This window comes from Centrocercus urophasianus, unplaced genomic scaffold (genome assembly GCF_019232065.1).
Source record: "Centrocercus urophasianus isolate 14NV4802_14NV808 unplaced genomic scaffold, USGS_Curo_1.0 seq_12, whole genome shotgun sequence".
Classification (NCBI taxonomy): domain Eukaryota; kingdom Metazoa; phylum Chordata; class Aves; order Galliformes; family Phasianidae; genus Centrocercus; species Centrocercus urophasianus.
The window spans coordinates 42,969,396-42,988,339 of NW_024884364.1; the positions used below are offsets into that span (position 1 = coordinate 42,969,396).

Consider the following 18,944-nt stretch of genomic DNA (forward strand, 5'->3'; position numbering starts at 1 on the left):
CTAGAGTTAATTTGAAAGGAAGAGATTGCGGGAATTTTTATTTAGAGGAAGAAAGTCTTATCATCTAAAGAAGGACTTACTGAACTGCGTTGAGATGAAAGCTTTGGTAATATATTTTACTACTGTGGTTGCCACCTTTCAGCTGATTGGTCTCTGTTCCCCAGTGGCAAGTCTCAGGTGTACACACTGACTGTATAGTTGACACAAATTAATGAGTTTTGATGACATAATGTGACTTATGCCTATGAAAGAATAGAAAATGATATCTCCAGAAGGATGCAAGGAAACTTTTATTCTTCACAGACTTGTACATGAACTCAAATATGGAAGTCAGAAGTAACATTAGACTGCTGTGAACATTAGCTTCCTATTAATGTTACAGCCACCAGTATGAGACTGAAGTGACTTGATGCTAGTGAAACTATCATTCTTTGCTATTGAGCTAAGCACAAAGGCTGCCAAGAACTACTGCATTATCTGTTTTCTGTTATCTTGCTCTACATTTCATACAAATAATTAGGTCAGAGTTCTAAAAATGCCCTGTGTTTTTGAAAGAAGCAGACCTGAATTCTCCCTGACTTTTAACTCAAGCTTTGATAAAGTTGTGTTGGGTTACTTATTTTTTTGTGGCTTTTTTTTTTTTTTCTTTCCGTTTTTGTAGTTGTTCGGGGGGTTTTGTTTGTTGAGGACGGCAGAGAGAGCAAAAAGGATCCCAGGTAGTTTTTACCAAGCTCAGCTTCTCGGTCCAACTCACCACGTGGCAGCACAAGCAATTGCACCACTTCAAAAGACAGGGTGATGCAAGCAAGCAGGCAGCAAGGGGAGGGAGAGCTCGGCTGCTCCTCCTGGCAGAAGAGATGGCTTAAAGGGATCGTTCAACTATGACCTTTTATTTCAGACATGGAAGTCTCCCAGTTAAAGTCTGATTCATCATGAGCAAGAGCCTGCCTGTGACTTTGTACCTCTTTGTAGATTGATATTAATGCTTACATGAATGTAAAATGGGATTAAAAAAATGCCACTGGGCAGAAACGTAAGCAGCCTATATTCACCACAGTGACGTATGCATGTGCATGCATTTGTGTATACACAAACACATACACTTTTAATTACCAGCACTCTTGCCATTCCCCCTCCCATAATGAATAAATTAATATTTTTAAAAAGCAATTAACATTGAAAGAATGCTAACAGTTACCAAAGATGGAAGAAAGCCCGATTGTAAAAATCTATACGTGCTTTGGGACAGCGGGGACTGTAGAGAATGAAGTCTCAGACACTGCTCTGAAAAACATGCCTTCCGGAATTAGAGGTGTGACACCATACCCATCTTTGGCTGCTTGTCTCATGTTTCAGGGATTCTACCATGTCAGCCAAAGCATCTGATGTTGCGGAAGGATGGGTGTTTATTACAGTGCTTAACATTTTAAGAGAAGTGTGTAAGAGAGCATACATTTCTGGACTTCAGTTTATTATTGGAACAGACTGTCCAGAGAGGTAGTGAAGTCACCATTCCTAGAGGCACTGAAGAAACGTGGAGATGTGGCACTGAGAAACGTAGGTTAGTGAGCATAGTGGTGACAACTTAGTAGTTGAACTAGATGATCCTATAGGCTTGATCCTAGAGGCCACATGAGTACCTAATGAGGTTTAACAAAGCCACCTGCAAGATGCTGCATTGGGGCTGAAGGAAGCCCAGATAAGAGTACAGACTGGGACATTCACTCATCAAGAGTAGCTCTGCAGAGAAAGTCTTGTGGGTCCTGATGGACAAAACGCTGTACATGAGTTTCCCTCTATTCTGTTCTCATCATGCTCCACTTAGAGTACTGCATCCAGGTCTGAGGCCCCCAATACAAGAAGAATGTCAAGCTTTTGGAGTGGATCCAGAGGGGGAACATGAAGATGATCAGAGGGCTGGCGCATTGCTTCTGTGAAGACAGGCAGAGGGAGACAAGCTTGTTCAGCTTCAGAGAAGAGAAGGCTCCAAGGAGACCTCACCAAGGCTTTCCAGTACTTGAAGGGAGCTTATGAGCAAGAGAGTGACTGACTTTTTACACAGTCTGATAAAGATAGGACAAGAGGGAATAGCTTTAAACCGAGAGGAGATTTAGGTTAGATGTTAGGAGGATTTCTTTACCCAGAGGGCAGTGAGGTGCTGGCTCAGCTGCCCAGAGAAGCTGTGGTGCCCCATTCCTGAAGGAGCTCAAGGCCAGGTTGGATGGGGCCCTGGGCAGCTGAGCTGGTGAGGGGCAGCCCTGCCAATGGCAGGGGTTGGGTGGGCTTTGAGATCTCCTCCAACCTAAGCCATTCTGTGATTCTACCATAATGACAGAACCTTAGTGATTCTGTGATACGTTGAAGTCAGCAGTTTGTGCAGTAGCTAACAGCTGAGCATAAAGAAGAGTGAAGTCAGTGCTCCTCTCAGAACCTGTGGGGCGTTTGACAGCTCCATCTCCTGCCCCTCAGCCAGCATAGGTATGACTTTCCCGCTCGGGGCAGCTCTTACTCACGCAGCCCAACCACCACTTAAGAGGCACTGCTTTAAAAACAAATTCCTGCATCTTAAAGTAGCTTTTCCCTCTTCGCCTAATGACACTACACAGAACCGCGTCTCTCTCCCTTTCCTCCCTCGCCTCCAGCTACTCCTCCGCTTACACAAACAAACTTTCAGTCTCCCCCCTGCTGCCAATTCATTTTCCTGAGCAGTGCCAGCCTTCGGCTGGGCTTTCCAACAGCCCCGTAACTCACGGCTTGGTTTAACTGCACCAAGCAACGGTACCAGAGAAGGCAAAACCCGCTTAGGTGCTGCTACAAAGACGGCTGCACGGCGCTGATCAAAGCCGAGCACTGAGGTGCAGACGGTCCTCCCGCTCCCTCAGCTGCCCGACGGCACTCCAGAGGCCTCCCACTCCCCTTGCAGCCCGGCGACAGGGGAGCACGGACGCTCCCACCCCGCAGCCGCGCGCAGGCGCCGTTGAGCGGGCAGGTAAGTGCCGGCGCCATGTTGTGAGCGGAAGCTGTGTCCGAACGGCGGGCCGGTGGGAGGGCGGAAGCGCGGCCCCGCCTGGCAGCGGGAAGGGGGCGGGAGGAGGGACGGCGGCAGCGGGCAGCAGTCGCCGCCGGAGCGGCCGCTGTCGTTCTTAGCCGGTCGGGCTGTCCCGCCATTCCCCCGAGGGCTCGTCGTCTGCCTCGCCGCTCTCGCCCCGCCGCCCGGGGAGCGAGAAAGCGGAGCGCGGAGTTGCGGGAGCCGGGCGGGGAAGATGCCCCTGGCTCAGCTGGCAGACCCGTGGCAGAAGATGGCTGTGGAGAGCGCGGCCGAGAGCAGCACGGAGGTACGGGCCGGGGGGGAGGTCGAGCTCCGAGCCCGCGGCTCCCCGTGGGGCGGGGTGAGTTAAGGGCGGTCGGGGCGAGGGGTGTCGTGGGAGAGTTGTGTGAGGTGAAGACGGACGGGACCCCACCGCCACCGCCGTCGCTCTCAGTTTTCTCCCCGAGGGCGCTCGGGGCGGCCAGTGGAGCCTGCGGCGGCAGCGTTTCTCCGCGGGGCCCTCCCTCGCTCCCTCTTTCCCTCTGGGGCGGCCCCTGCGCGCCGCTTCCTGCCGGGGCACTGACTCACGGCCGCGGCCGGCCGGGCTTCCCCGCGCCGGGGCTCGGGGCGCGTAGCACGAAACCGGCCCGCGCCTCCCCTTCCGCCCCCTGCCTTCCCCGGGAGGGAGTAACCTGCGGCCGAGCCGGGCGCTTTGTTCCGGAGCGGTGTCTGGTTACTGTCACGGAGAGTTTCCCCTCCCGGGGCGGCCCCGCCGTCTCCGCGCGGCCTGCCCTCGCTCACCTCGCCCCGTGCCCTCGAGGCTAAGGACAGTCCCGCCGGCTGCCGCTGCCCCCCGTCCGGACGGGACGCGGTCGTGTCCGCAGTTTCGCAAGCGTTTGGGAAACCTCGCGGCCGTCATAAGGCGGCGTTGGTGGGGAACGTCCCTGAGCCGCAGCGCCGTGCGGCTTCCTGCCACTGGTAGCGGTGAGGTGTCCTGCTCTTGCCAGGCAGAATACGCGAGGTTACTCTCCTCAGCCGTACTGATGCCTTAAATTCACTCACATCTAAAGGCACGGATGCCTTCGGTTATTTTCTTTTTTTTCTGCACGTTTTGGAAGAACTTCGGGTTTGGATCTCTGTAAACAGTACACCTACCCAGTCAGTGCTTCTCTAGTAGTTCACAGTGCACCCTGATTCCATCTGAAAAGAAGTGGCTTCTTCTGGCAGAGCAGCTTCTGCCTGAATCTGCTCCAGCTGATATGCAGCCAGTCTACTTCAGACAGTGGTGATCTTGAACGGTATGGACTCTGGCCAACCCAGAGCTGTTACATGCAAGGTTAGGATATATTCTGTAGGTGAGCAGAGCAGAGAGAGACACCACTGTAAAGTTCCTGCAGCATCAGAAGCATTTGTTGTTTTGATGCATATATTCCTGCTGCTTAAAGTGACTGCATCTCTGAGGGTCAGAAGAACCCGCAAGTCTCACGTGACAGAGCAATCTTCTAAGTTCTTGCCGGTTGCTGTCAAATCCATCACTGAGTTCTGAAGTGGTGATCTTACATGATTTTATTTTTATTTTTTAAAATTTAGAGTACCTGCAATAGCAGTGTGATGTTTGAAGGGAAGATATTGGAGAGATTTTTCTGAAGGACAGCTTGGTGCTTAGACTTATGATTTAAAGAAAAGGTCCTAACTGTTACTTTAGACTTCCATGCTCATGATATGTCCTCAATGCAGTTTGAATAGTAGTAGGGTATACATGCTAGAAAGATAGCAAAATGGGTTGCTTTATTTGGAACGTGTGTAAGTGCATGATTGATTATACTTTGCTACTTGCTTATGTTAGTGTACTTCGGATAGGAGTTGTTTTTAAACTGCAGTCGTAAACTTCTTGAGAAAAGTATTTTACCTCTAAAAAAAAAAAAAACAAAAAGCACTTTAACTACTGTAAACCCACGTCAGTATTTTGTAGGACACCTTGAAATTCCCTGGGTCTACTAACAAAGCATGGAGCAACAACTGGTCAGGTGTGCACCTTAAGACCCTACTCGAGAAGAAACACTCTGTTTTAGAAAATGACCAGACTGCTCCTGTAAAACTTTCAGATGAACAGGCTTAGAAAGATCACTTACTTGAAATGAGTTTTTTAAGAGGAGATATTTCAGTGAAAATGAATGTTTGTCAAATACATAAACAAATGACCTAAATGCATAAATTAAATTTTCAATTTGCATGAGTTGTGTTTATCCGTAACATAGCAGTCTCCTAATTACAGACCCTATCCTGCAAGAGTATCCTTGGGCATAAACGTTTTTTACGTCCTCCTGAAAAACCTCACTGTGATTTTGGTCATAGTTTGATGGCAGCAAGTGTCTTTAGCTGTAATAGTGAGGTAGAGAGTTTCTGCTAACCTCTCAGATTTGCCTGTGCAGTCCTTGTAACACTGTTATCTACTCAGAGCTAAGAATTATTGAGCTTTAAATGCACTCTTATCTCTCTAGGTTTAATATTGGATTATTTTTTATTTGTTTCTGGTAGAGTCCCATATTCAGCTTTACATTTCTGCCAATGAGAGCATGATTTGCTGTGGTAGGTGAGCAAATTCAGTAGGAGGAGTGCAATACCTTTAGTACTAATTTGAAACGTAGCATAGTTAACCATCAACAGCTGCTGTAATTTATGTGTACAGAACAGCAAATCTGTACAACATTTTAAGAAATAAAGCAAATGGTTTTTTGTTTTGTTCTGTGTTTTTAGAGAGGATACATACTTGTAGTTTTGAGAGAGCAGTTGTTGCAGAATTTCTGTTCCTACAATTACAACTAGTTCAGTTATCTACATTGCAGCATTTTCAATGTGTAAATTTGTTGGACAAAGTACTTAAAAGATAATACATTTATTGGTGCATCTTTTGTTGTTATTTCTAAATGCTTTGTTTTAAATTAGAACAACTTGAAAGCTTGTGGAACTACACTGTCTTTTATTGATGCATGGTTTGACTCAAGATCTATAACAAATATAGGTTTGTTTTTCATAGTGAAAGTGTGCCTATTATTTTAAGCCATTTGCTTTCAAGCAAATTAAGTATTGATTTGGATTTGTATCTGGATGCCTGAATAACTACCCTGATCCTCTGATCTGAACTCCCAGCTATGCATATTAATGTTGAATGGAGCAGAATGCATACAATTACGGCGGCCAAGTTTTGGACGCTAGTATGTCAAAAGAGCTGGCTACAAGGAGAGATTGTTTGTTAGGCATCCAGGAAAGCATTCGTGCCATCTATCTTTAGATGTTTTAATTTAGGTGCTCTAAATTGGCTGTGGAGAAAGTTCAGGTTTTTCCGCTGCCCTTGATAGGGGATTTATCACCACCTATTTAGGTAACTAAATAGATAGTGTGAATTCCCTCTCTTGAATTCCTTGTTCTGTCTTCTCTATCCAGAATTATATGAACCTCACATAAAACAACGAGTGCTAGCATTTGACAGTTATATGGATTCTCAAAAGAACCCTGCACAATGTAATTTGGGGGTTTGTAATTCAATTCTTATGTCACTGTGACATTCCTTAGTCATTGTATATTTCTGACACGAAATCTGAAGTCATCAGGTTTCTTGCCACCTGAAGCCACGAGATGCTGGTTGCCATCACCTCTGTACACTCTAGTGATTAGTGTAATCAGTGTTAGACCTGTGTTCCGCAATAACAAAGCTGGATTTATAGTAACTTAGCTGGAATGCTGAAGGAGAATCATCTAAATGTTTTATACAGATTTCAAAGGCTATTCATCACCTCTCCATTATAGCTAGAATTCTCAGCAGTGCCTCTGCGGCACTCAGCTATCATTTGGATGAATATCTGTAATCAGTACAGTGCATTCTGAAGTTTGGGTGGGTTTTATTCAGTTTTGTCCAATGGAAACATAAGTGGCTATGGGCAATGTAATTCTCACCTGAAGAAGTATTATGCCCTGTATTCAGCAAACTTCTGTGATAGAGAGACAGCAGGTGTTTGTATATATATGTATAGGCTGAAGGTTAAAAAACAGGAATATGTATGCGTATATATGTAAATATTGACTTTGAAAGCATACCCTCTGCATGGAGAATGTTTTAAGTGTTGTTGTTATGTTGGTTTTTTTCTTTGTTTGTTTGTTTTTAACCTTTCAGATTCTCAGTGGTATGGTTTTACCTGCAGAGTATTTTTCAGATTCACAGTGTCTTACTGAGTGTGACATGCTGCTGATTCCTTGCTGTTGGTGGCTAGATGGAGGCAGGTGCTTTGCTCGGCTTGCCTCAGCACCTTCATGCAGCAGTATGTGAGCTCTTCAGTTGTTTGTTCCCTCATGCAAGATCTGAGTTTGACTTCTTGAGCTGTTCCATCAGTTTCCTGATGATATTGGCTGTTCTTTTCTTCAAGTTGTTTTGTTCATTACAGTGTCTGTAGTATTTCTTGCCACAGCTAGTCTCTAGCACACTGTAGATGTAAGTTGACAGACGCGTTTCAAGGAATGTCTGCTCTCTTTGAGTTGATTGTGATCTGCCACACGCTAATTGTAGTTGTTTTCCATTCGAAGTGCTTGACTTAGATTCACAGTGAGACACAGACTAAGGTGGGTGTTTAGTTATTTCTGTATATCAAAAACAGGAGCTCTGATATAGACTGATTTTGTTTTTCTACTGTAATTCATAGTAGTGTTCCAATAGTAAAACCTTTATGCTTCAGGCAACAGTTCTTCAGGCAACAGGAAAGCCTTGTAGCTGTTTGTTTCAGTCCTAGTGACATCAGAGGGGGAATAACTTTATCAGTAAAACTGAAGAAATTAGAATCTCTTCAGGGACTTTTTTAGTTCATGCACACTAAAGTGGTTAATTATTACAAGCACTGTGCTATCTACTTGCATGCATGATATCATGGTACTTACTCTCTCCTTATTCTGTGGAATAAAATAAAATGCCTCACCCATTGGAAACAGAAGGGGAAAACAGTTCTGTTCAACAGATGGGCAATTAACGCTCAGCATCTTAGTGGCTCCATCTAGCATAATGCATGGAATCTGTTCTGGGTCTGGGAGATGAACGGTGATTTCCAGGGATTTACTCCAGTGGCTTAACCACAAAGTTACTGCTCCTTCATTCTTATCAGTAACAGTTACCATATGCTTGCTTTGATGCAAGGAACCCCCTGTGGTATTCCTAAGCTCCACTGAACTGTTTTTGGAGGAAATGTTCTTTTTGTTTGTTTGTTTGTTTTTAAATCCTTTGAGTGAAATGAATGGATTGTGTAAAAATTAGAATGTGTCTCCTTAAAGACGTTGTTACCTTTTCTCACAAAAGTGTGAATGTTCCAGGTCTATTATTAACCTTTCATTTCAGCCATTAATTTGTTGGAACAGTTTGTTTACTGTACACAGAAGATGTGAAGAGATGGTATTTCGTTGCGATTTAAATGTCTAGCTAATTGTAGTTTTGAAAAATGCTTTTCTTTTTACTTCTTAAAGCCAAACTACTTTGTTCTAAAGGCTCAAAAGTTGGTTTCTTGATATAATTAGATGTATTATTTCTTACATAACAAGATTGCCAAAATTAATTACTGTTAGAACTTAAACCTGCATGTCAATATATATATTTTTTTACTTAATGAGGAATCTTTCACATCGATCAACATGTATCCCACAGTCATTTTGGAAATCCTGTGTTTCAGGAGATGGAAAAGTTGATCTCTAGAGGTCCCTTCCAACCCCCGCTATTCTACAATTGTTTGAATAGATCTACTAAAAAGATAAACTGAGATATGGAACAACTTTACTATTTCCTGCAACTACTAAAGCGGGTCACACAGGAAGGCATCTGGATAAGTCTTGAATATCTCCAAAGAAGGAGCCTTTACAACCTCTCTAGGCAGCTTGTTCAGGGCTTTGTCAGCCTCACAGTAAGAAAGTTGTTCTGCATATTTGTGTGAAACTTACCGTGTTCCAGTTTTTGGCTGTTACTCACTGTCCTACACACCACTGCAGAGTCTGGCCTCATCCAGTTGCCTCCCATAGTTTAGATATTTATAAACATTGAGTAGATCCGCTCTCTGTCTTCTCTTCCATAGGCTGAACAGACGCAGGTTTTTCAGACTTTCCTTGTACTTGCTCCAGGCCCTTTATCATCTTTGTTGCTCTCCACTGGACTCTTTCTGGGAGATCCTTGTCTTTACAGTGTCACAGAACTGTAGAGGCTGAAAGGCACCTCTAGAGATCGAGTCCAACCCCCCTGCAAAGCAGGCTCCCTAGGCTGGGTTATACATGTGCACGTCCAGGCAGGTCTTGAATGTCTCCAAAGAAGGAGACTCCACAGCCTCCCTGGGCAGCCTCTTCCGGTGCTCTGTCACCCTTACTGTGAAGAAGTTCTTATGCACATCTGTGGGGAACTTCCTATGCTGCAGTTTATGGCTGTTTTCCCTTGTCCTATTGCCACCCGCTGCTGAAGAGTTCAGCCTTTTCCCTTTGCCTCCTGCACCTTAGATATTTATAGACATTTTTTGAACAGGGGAGTGCAGAACTGGATATAGCACTCCAGATATGGCCTCATCAGGGCAGGGGAAGGATCACATCCCTCAAACTGCTACCCACTCTCATTTTAATTTAGCCCAGCATACTGATGGCCTTCTTGGCCATAAGGGCACACTGCTGGTTCATGGCCAACCTGTTGTCCACCAGAACACCAAGGTACTTCTCTGCAGAGTTCTACACATGCAGAGGAACTCTACACCTTGCCCTTGTTGAACCTCATCAGGTTTCTTTCTGCCTAACTGTCCAGTCTGTCTGGATCCTGGTGAATGACAGCATAGCCAGCCATCATGTCAACCACTCCTCTCAGCTTCATATCATCAGAAAAATTGCTGACGGTGGATTCCATCCCATGTTTTAGGGACCACAACTAGTTACGGGCCTCCAAGTAGACTCTATGCCACCAATCATAACATTCTGAGCTTTGCCAATCAGCCAGTTCTTAACCCACTTCACTGTCCACTTATCTGTCCTGTACTTTCTAAGCTTCATCAGAAGGATGCTGTGGGAGACAGTGTCAAATGGCTTGCTGAAATCAAGATATGCAGCATCTACTAATCTCCCACCATCTACTCAGCCAGTAGTGACATCATAGAAGACTACCAGGTTGGTCAAGCACAATTTCCTCTTGGTGAATCCATGCTGACTACTCCTGATAACCTTCTTATCTTCCAATTGCTTGGTGATGGCATCCAGAATGAGTTATTGTATTGAACGTTTGAGTGGCTAAATGACAAAATGAGTAAAAATAGGTAATGCTTTAGTTGACATCATTATTAAATGTCAACCTCTATCATTTATCCTAAGATTATAAGAGACCAGCTCGTATGGTCTGCATTGTAAGGAATGAGAGCAGGCAGCCTTGTTGCTCATGCAGTGAGGACCTGGTGCTGCTCCCCCTTTGGAAAGAGCCCTGACAGCTACAGGATGTTCAGGGGACTTAGGTCTGTAGCAGACAGTGAAGTGAAGCATCCCCAGCTTCTCATGTAAGTACAGTTTTGGTATGGAGACTTGGATACTGTCAGGTGCTACGATCACTGTTAAGAGAACATGTGCAGTGGAGAAGGAATTCGTTTTCCCACGTGTGGCAATGGACTGGATATACTGAACGAAGTGATTTCTCTGTGCTTATTTCTATCTGTAGCAAATGAACAGATAGATGTTGTGTTTTACTAAGGTTACTGAACTTTCGTGTTAATGGCAGCACTTTGCCACTCCTGTAGGTAGGGAACTAAATAACTAAATAAAATTCTTCAAAGCAACTGAATGTACATGATTTTGAGCTTTTTTTTTTTTTAACTATAGAAAAATAGCTGGCCTGGACAAAAATTCTATGATGCTAGATGTTTGACATTTCAAACAATGCCATGGCACTTGTACTGCCTGAAGCCAAGGTAATTCAGCAAATTAAACTCACAAATAGCTGCAGGCTCTTTGTGATGGTGTTTTCTGACCTTTCTTGACACAAGGTTGGCGAAATGCTAGCGCCAAGGATGGTGTAACAGTGGAGGAAAGAGGTCTGCTTTTCTGTGGCAATTAGGCTGTGGTGGTATAAAACTGCACTCTTGTGTCGTACTAAATGAGAAGAAGGCGGCACTGGAAAGTAGATTGTTTTGGAGTTGCAATTGTCCTGGTATCATAGCATGAGGAGGCTTCACTTTGTATGTTCATAATAATCTGTATGTTACTGGAATATATCTGAGGTTGCCTGTCTACAGAAAGGCAAGTTTTGATGTCCTGCATCTTTTAAAATCTGATGCCTTAGTCAATATGACTTAGAAGTTTCTAAATAAAATTAGTTGAACTTCAAGTAGGGGTTTTATAGAAATAAATTCATGTACCTTTTAGGTTTTGTCTTACGTTTTTTTTCCCTGAAAATTTAAGATTCTTATACTCGTTTCTGCTATCTATATGTAACATACATTGAATATATTCTAAGAGATAACAGCTAAAAAAAATTCTAAGATGATAGCCCACTTCTGCTACTTGTATATGATAAGCCTTAATCAGGTTAGGATTTAGGTAAGTGCTTTGGATATGTGTGGCTTCATATGATTTTTTTTTTTCCTCAGAATAGCTCACTACTGCTTGTAATAGCAAATTTAAACATGTGCAGGCCAAAAGCTTTTACTGTATATAGTTCCAGACCTTTTACTAACAGCAAATTTGTTAGAAATCTTTGCCTAGGAATACTGTATTCTGTGCTGCTATGTAACAAGCCAGGAGCATGGATAAAGCTTCATTCAATTCAAAGATTGCAGAGTTGTCTAACTGTATCACTTCCTTGGAGTACCTGGGACACGCTGGAGTGAAGAGCTTGGATCTACTTTTTGCCAATGTTTTTATTGTCTAAATAATAAGTAATGAGGAAAGCTCTTGTACTTCTTGAAATCTTTATTTTTTGTAGTCTAAACATCATTTTCAAAATGTTTAAAGGGAATAAAAGGGTTTTATTAAATTCTGTAACTATTGAAAAATTGTTGGGTAATTTGTTAGGAGAAAACTAGAAATTACCTTGGAGAAACTTCAGACATTCAGATAATTTGTTTAAATTATCATTCCAAAGCGTAGTGAAGTCATCACCTTTGTTAGTCATTGTCCATTTGTAAATTCTAAATGCTAATTTTTGTATGGTGTGTTTCAGACCTTTTATTTTATCTGCTTATTTGTGTACTCAGAATGTCAGTCTGCACTGATAAACAGTTCATAACTTATGATTTATCCACTTGTAAACTCTAAGAATACAACACTTTTTATTGTATCTTAACTAGTGGGTGTAGTTCTGCTAAAAGGCACAAGTTACATGGAAAATTAAGCAGTTGTACAACATGCTGAACTCCATTAATAGTATGAAACCTTGTTTCTGTCTTGTATGCTTGAACCCAGTTTATATCAGTAGGTACGTTAAGATTAATCAAAGAATTGTATCAAAAGCTAGAATTGCCATCACTTTTGTTTTTAAAGCAAATGACAATTATACTTGGAAAGAAGGAGTTTAAATACTTGGCTGTGAGGCTTCTTAAACATCCAAAAATAATCTAGGAGCAGTCTAAACACAAAACAAAGATGTTTGAGGGGAGGCAGGAGGCATATGGTAGCATGCAGCGTTCAGGAAGCTTCATGGTCAAACCTGCATCCTTCAGAAAAAATGAAGTGTGTTAAAAATTCATGAAAGAACAGCAGTTCAACAGAGTACATCCGTATTAGCAGGACTTTGATCTTTGCTTTGCAAAGGCAATGTGAGGCTGCAGATACTAAACTAAATCTAAAAACATCAAGTGAATGCTATCTGTTTCCATATTGATTAAGCTAACAGGAAAAAATAAGAAAAAATGAGTGTTACAGGACACAAATATGACTTAATATTGCAATTAATGATTTAGACACGTATAAATAACTGGGTAGGGGCAAGGATCAGTGCTTGGTATTATTATTATTAACATATTCTGCACCAAGTTGCTATTACAGATGCTGTGTCAGGTATTTTGCATACAAGATTACAACTAGATCAGTGCTAGTCAGTTCAGTGTGCTGGGTTTATTGTGTGAGTGCAGAAGGCAGTACCATTTTGACAGACTTCTGAGGTGAATTTCATCTGTTGCAGCAGATGCTGAAACCATAATTTGAAAAAAGAAAGTAATTTGAGGACTATGGATCAATACATAGTAGTAGTGTAGAGTGCAGGATATCCTCTGCTTCACAAAAGGGGTTTAATTGATTGACTGTTATGTCGCAGGTTCTAGGAGCTCTTATGGCTGATGCAGATTCTCTGATATTTGTCTGCTTTTAACTTGAGCAAAGAACCTGCATGGTCCCTTTTGTCTTCGTTCTCACATGCCTTTAGTAAAATAACTCAAACCTAACTGTCTTTAAGCATTCATTTCTACCAACTTAGTGAAATGTGGCAGTGGCTTTTTGGGAGTTTAGTTTATTGCTAACAACATGGCTGCCACTGTAAATCGGAGAAGGAAATGGGATTTTGAGTGGCTTTACCTCTATAAGGGACGTGTGCCCTCATTTCTTGGTAATTTGATTGCTGGTGTGTTTGGAGAGGTAAGTAGGAGCTGTCTGTAGATGTTCTTTGTATTGTTTTTTGTTTTTTTTTTTTTTAGTTTTCTTGTGCTGTCATCTGAAATGCTTGGTGCTCACTGTTATTGCAGTTCTAGTACTGGATTTAACCACATCTTTGATCCATTCTGCTTGCTTGACATCCCTACAGGAGCTGTACAACTGAAAAGTAATCAAGGTCTATACTCTCTGTCATTTGAATTAGACCAATCCATACATTAAAAGATGCATTTAGCCTTCTCTTAGTCTATATTTATCAGATAATTATATATGGTCACAGGGTGTTACCTCACTGAGACGTGTCCTTGGTTCTAGTAAATACTAGAGCAAATCTAGCCTAACGAAATGGCTAGATGCACTTAAACATTCTGCAGCCTTACTTGCTCTACAGTGGTTTAAGTGTTGTCATTTCCATAGTGAACTTTTTGGCTTTACACTTAAACTTATAGGACATCCGGTACACTTTGCAGACTTTCTGGATACGCGAGTGCTTTCCATTTAATGGCATCTCATACCAACAAACCATAAATCATACATACATATTCTTCTTTGCCTTACATGGCTTCCACTGTTCTGAGCAGAACTGGTTCTGCCATGCGGTGATTTCTTTAGCGTAATCATTGCATGGGTAGACCTGTTCAAAAAGATCTTGCTAATCCAGTGTCCTGGCTCAGATACAGTTGCATGACATACATGCTGATTTCTTGAGTTTGTTCATCATTCCAGTACATGCGCTTGGAATCTGTTTCTTGAATTCAAATGAAAGCAATGGAGGATTATACAGGAAAGCCAGATTGTTTACAAAAAAAAAAAAAAACCTGCTCATTTGTGGTGCAGAAATTTGCTGTGTTTTGTTTGGTTGTTCTTTTTGTAGAATAATGTTCAAGTCAGTGAGGTTAAAGGCTGGATGTTAGAGATTGGGACCTTAAAAAGATTTGATCTCAATTCTTTTCAAAGAGGGGTTTCTGGAGCTGTTTCATTTTCAGTGGTATTAGAGTTGTCTTTAAGCAGTATAAGTGGGGTCTCAAGGTTTATTTTTTTGGTTAATTCTTCTTAATCTGCCTCTAATATTATTCTTCAGCATAATTACTGTTGTAGTGGGAATCACTGTTTCTGAAAATCTGCATGTGGAGTCAGTTTAGAGCACATGGCTTTGATACATAAATTGCCCTGTTTTAGGCCCCAGAGTTGAGCCATCATTAGCTGTCAGGACGTTTCAGGCTCCTCCTTTCAGGCTGAAGTCAATTGTCTTTCTTGTTCTGATGTTTTTCTGCTGATTTTTTCCTATTGATGAGATATTTTGGAAGCTATCTTGTGGCGTGAATAGAGCACGGAGATGTGTAGTTAAATTGTCATTTGATTAAATGTATGTCATAGATTTGAGAGAAGGGAAATTGTGACTTGTAGCCTTGATAGAGATGGTATATGGAATAACAGTATAAACAATTATGCTTCCTTGTAAGCAAACTTCATTAAAAACACTACTTTCTTAACTTAGCGGAGCTGGTATTTTTATGGTCTTATATGTGATAATTAAAATTGTTGTGTTTTTTAAGGAAGAACAGTACAATATCTGCCGTCTGTACTCTTAGTAAAAGCTGTAGTGAGGAAAGGTGAGGCTTTTTGGAACATCATCAAATAACTCTTAGCTATACAATTAGAAAGTGCAATGCTGACAGCCCTTAACTGAGACATCTTATAAAATTATATTCACCTCTTGTAGCCTAGCTGGTTTCTTACTAGTCCTTCTGTAGAGAAACATGCCTTCTAACCAGAAGTCTCTAGTGTTTCTCTGAGGTCTGTTAACATGAGAAAATGGCAATGTTATCCTGTGTCACAACTCTGCACTGCAGACAGAATCAGTAGCTGAGCCCTTCCCTATGCCTGTGTTTTAAGGGGGTGGAGAGCAGGCCACAGTCATACTTGAGTGATGGATAGTTCTCATAATCTAGTCTTATCCATTAGTATCTTATATTAAAAATGAAGGGGGGAAAACTTGGTAGGGAGCTTGTAATTATCTGAGACTAAACATTCAGTTTGTCATAACTGAAAATTGAAATTTGTAAGTTGTTAGAACTTAACCTGTCTTTTCATAGGGAAGAGTCTCTACCTGTAAGCTGACTACACCTAGCAGTTGCAGAGAATGCTAGAAAGGTTCTACCCAACAAGTCTGCTGAAAAAACGAATGGTGGGAGGGAACTTGTAGGAAGAAGCTGAAATCTCTGAACGCTGCCTAGCAGCTTCCTTAGCTTTCTGACATCTAGAAAATATCTATCCATATATGCATGTGACTTTATTTTAAGTAAATTAAATTCTGCAAAAATAGATTAATTAGGACTTACGTTCTCTGGGGAAACAATCCACTAGTACTACAGGGCACAACCATTTTTGGTAATTTTTTAAAATCTATTTTGAAAAGAATAATAAGAGTCTGTAAAACTTTTAGAGCAAATGAATAATTAAAGCCACAGGTGATCCTTCTTGCTATTACCTTGGGAGGCATATCTTTTTCCTTATTAGCTGCTAATGTATATGTTTGTTGTGTAAGCAAAGGCATCTGCCTGGGAAAAGTGCCACTTAGATATTCACCAAGTATAGTACCACTGGTGGGGAACAGAAAGCATTTGTTAACCAAGAAGGCATTTAGTCTTTTTTTAATCGCGTGACTAAATTTTACATGGAAAGCTTTGCAGGACGGTCCCTAGGAAGGTTAAAATAAAAACAAACAGAAAAGTACAATGTTGACTATCTAATTAGCCAGCAACCATAAACATTCATAGTTTTTCTAATAATCATATACTGTAGTTATAAACGTTCTTGTAGTACCAGTGACAGCAAGGACTCGGTTTCTGCACAAGAACTCGGTTTTAAGAAGAGTATTTACGTTTGTTGTTGTTGCTTATTGCTGCATATTCTTCATCTGATTTAGCTTTCTGCAGAGGTTGTAGTAGTGAAAAAATAATGCTCTGTAGTACTCAGACTTAAACTGTTTTACAGTTTTCTTATTGTGACTTTTGTCCAGTTTGGTAGTATGTGAGGATCAGAGTGAGAGTGGCATCGTGTCTCTCACACAAACAGCAGCTTTCCATACCGGCTTCCAATGATTTTTTTTGTTAGGTTGGTTGGTTTTTTGTTTCTTTTAGAAAATAAAAGAACTCTTGATCCTGTAGAGGAGCATGCCGTCAAAGACCATTGGCAATATATTTATTTCTGTAGTTGAATTCAACATCTCTACTAACTTCCTGTGTCTTTTTTCTTTTTTTAACAGAATGGACAGCAAATTGTGGATGAACCTATGGGAGAAGATGATATCAACCCACAAAATGTGAGTAGATTGTAACAAAGATAGCACTATATTGTGATGCACTGATGCCACACAGTCTACTTGCGGGTTGCCGATGATGCCTTTTTGTTCAGGTTTGCATCTCACGTCAAGTAATGTAGAATCCTGATATTTTTCAGAGTTTTTTTTCTCACTTATTCTTGTCTGGTTTGGTATCCTACTGTTTGTTCTGATTAATGTTTATACTTTCTACACTATTTTTAATATGAGTTAGGTTTTGCTGTTGGAGAGCGCAAAGTTTAATATTATAGAAATTGGATCGGAGAGTGAAAAAACTTGATAGTAAAATGTGGCTGCTTAGATCATTCCTCAACAGGAGGGGAGGTTGAGCTTCTCTTTCCTTATCACAACAAATCTTAAAGCTGGTTGTTCTTTTTTTATTGTCCACTTTTCCTCGTACCAGTGAGCAAGGCAATGCCACTGGCTTGTTAGTCTGAACAGTGCACATGTAAAAGTATTTTACATCTGTGAGTTCCAGAGTGTGCTTTATTAGCAGTTCATGTTTCATTTCTGGTCATGTCACAACAAATGATTCTGATATGGTTAAATTCCACATAGATTCCATTGCAGGTGCGTGTGTGCTTACTGTATGAAATCTGATTCTATGAGTGCCATACACTATAGCTTTTCCCTTTCTAGTTCAGTATGTAAAGTGCAGCAGCAGCTATTACCTTTAGTTTTTCTGTATGATCAGAAGATTGCTCGGCAGTACCTGTTTATTCTCTTTCATTGCTCATGTTAGTTTTTTCTCATTGTCCTTCTTGATCTACATGAAACTAGAATATTTGCATAATAAATCTTCATTAAACTGGAAGATTGTTTCTGTTTTGTTTCTACATAGATTATTAGGATAATACTAAACTCAAGATGGGCAAAGTTTTAGATTCTCTTCCAAGATGGAGCTCACTGGAGTGCATTCAAAAATAGTAAAGCTAGTCATTTGTGGCACAGTGGTTTAAGTCTTTTCTCTGAATGTGGATTTCAGTTCTGCTCTTGTGATGCTATTCTTGCTAGCTGGAGCAGAAGGCAACTTCGGTTTATTGGTTCAGATTAAAGAAAGCCATGGGCGCCACGAAAGAGGAAATACTCAAAGATGAGAACTGTAAGAATCAGTTTTGCTGGTGGCTTAGGATCCATCCCTTCCTTAGATGAGATGCTAAATGTTGAAACGTACTTAATGGAAACTTCCATAGTGATGAAATATCCAGAGGCTGACCTATTAATATAAATCTCAAGCGTTCACTGTAAATCAGATCTGAGCAGTAGGCAGTAGTTTGCAGTGGTTAGTTTTGAACTAACATGTTCTGAAATACTTGTGGTAGCAAAGTGGTCTCTGAGTTGGAGATGGCAAATTGACACGAAAGATGCAGAATCACAGAATTGTACGGGCTGGAAGGGATCTTTAGAGACCCCCTGCAAAGCAGGCCCCCTACAGCAGGCAGATACCTATCTCTCTTTTCTTCTTTCAGTGTTGCATCAGACGGTGCTAGCTGACCATTAGATTTTGTTGATAAATGGTCCTTACCAATAAAACACAATTTTCGGAACTCTGAATATGATTGAAGGTACAATATATCAGGGCTCATAAGGTGATACTGTATGTTACGCAGAGTAAGGAAGGAACAGTATTTGTAGGCAACACCAGAAGGAGATCATTTGTTCTTAATATTCTGCGTAGCGCAGACTATAGTGCTTTCTTTAATTCTTATGTGAACTAGAACACCTTTTCCTGGGAAAGTCTTTGGTTTTGGTTGAGATCATAGAATCACCAAGGTTGGAAAAGACCTAAAAGATCATCCAGTCCAACCGTTCACCTATTACCAATAGCTCCCACTAAACCATGTCCCTCAACACAACATCCACAACATCCACATCTTGGTAGCAGTAATGAATGAACTGAAATACTTGTTAATATATTCTGACTGTTGCCCCTGCCTGATGAAAATT

The 18,944-nt window shown here is 41.5% G+C and overlaps 1 protein-coding gene across 2 annotated transcripts in view; it reads left to right on the plus strand.

The window, feature by feature from the left end:
* The first annotated feature begins 3,168 nt into the window (after positions 1 to 3,168).
* Positions 3,169 to 18,944, plus strand: part of RPS6KA3 (ribosomal protein S6 kinase A3) — a 69,733-nt gene continuing 53,957 nt past the window's right edge. The window contains exons 1-2 of one of the 2 annotated variants that reach the window (XM_042809618.1): positions 3,169 to 3,335; positions 16,923 to 16,979. In XM_042809618.1, the coding sequence (XP_042665552.1) occupies positions 3,264 to 3,335; positions 16,923 to 16,979 (129 nt within the window). In that variant the 5' untranslated portion in view covers positions 3,169 to 3,263. The remainder of the gene's footprint in view (positions 3,336 to 16,922; positions 16,980 to 18,944) is intronic. The other variant, XM_042809616.1, reaches the window with a different exon arrangement.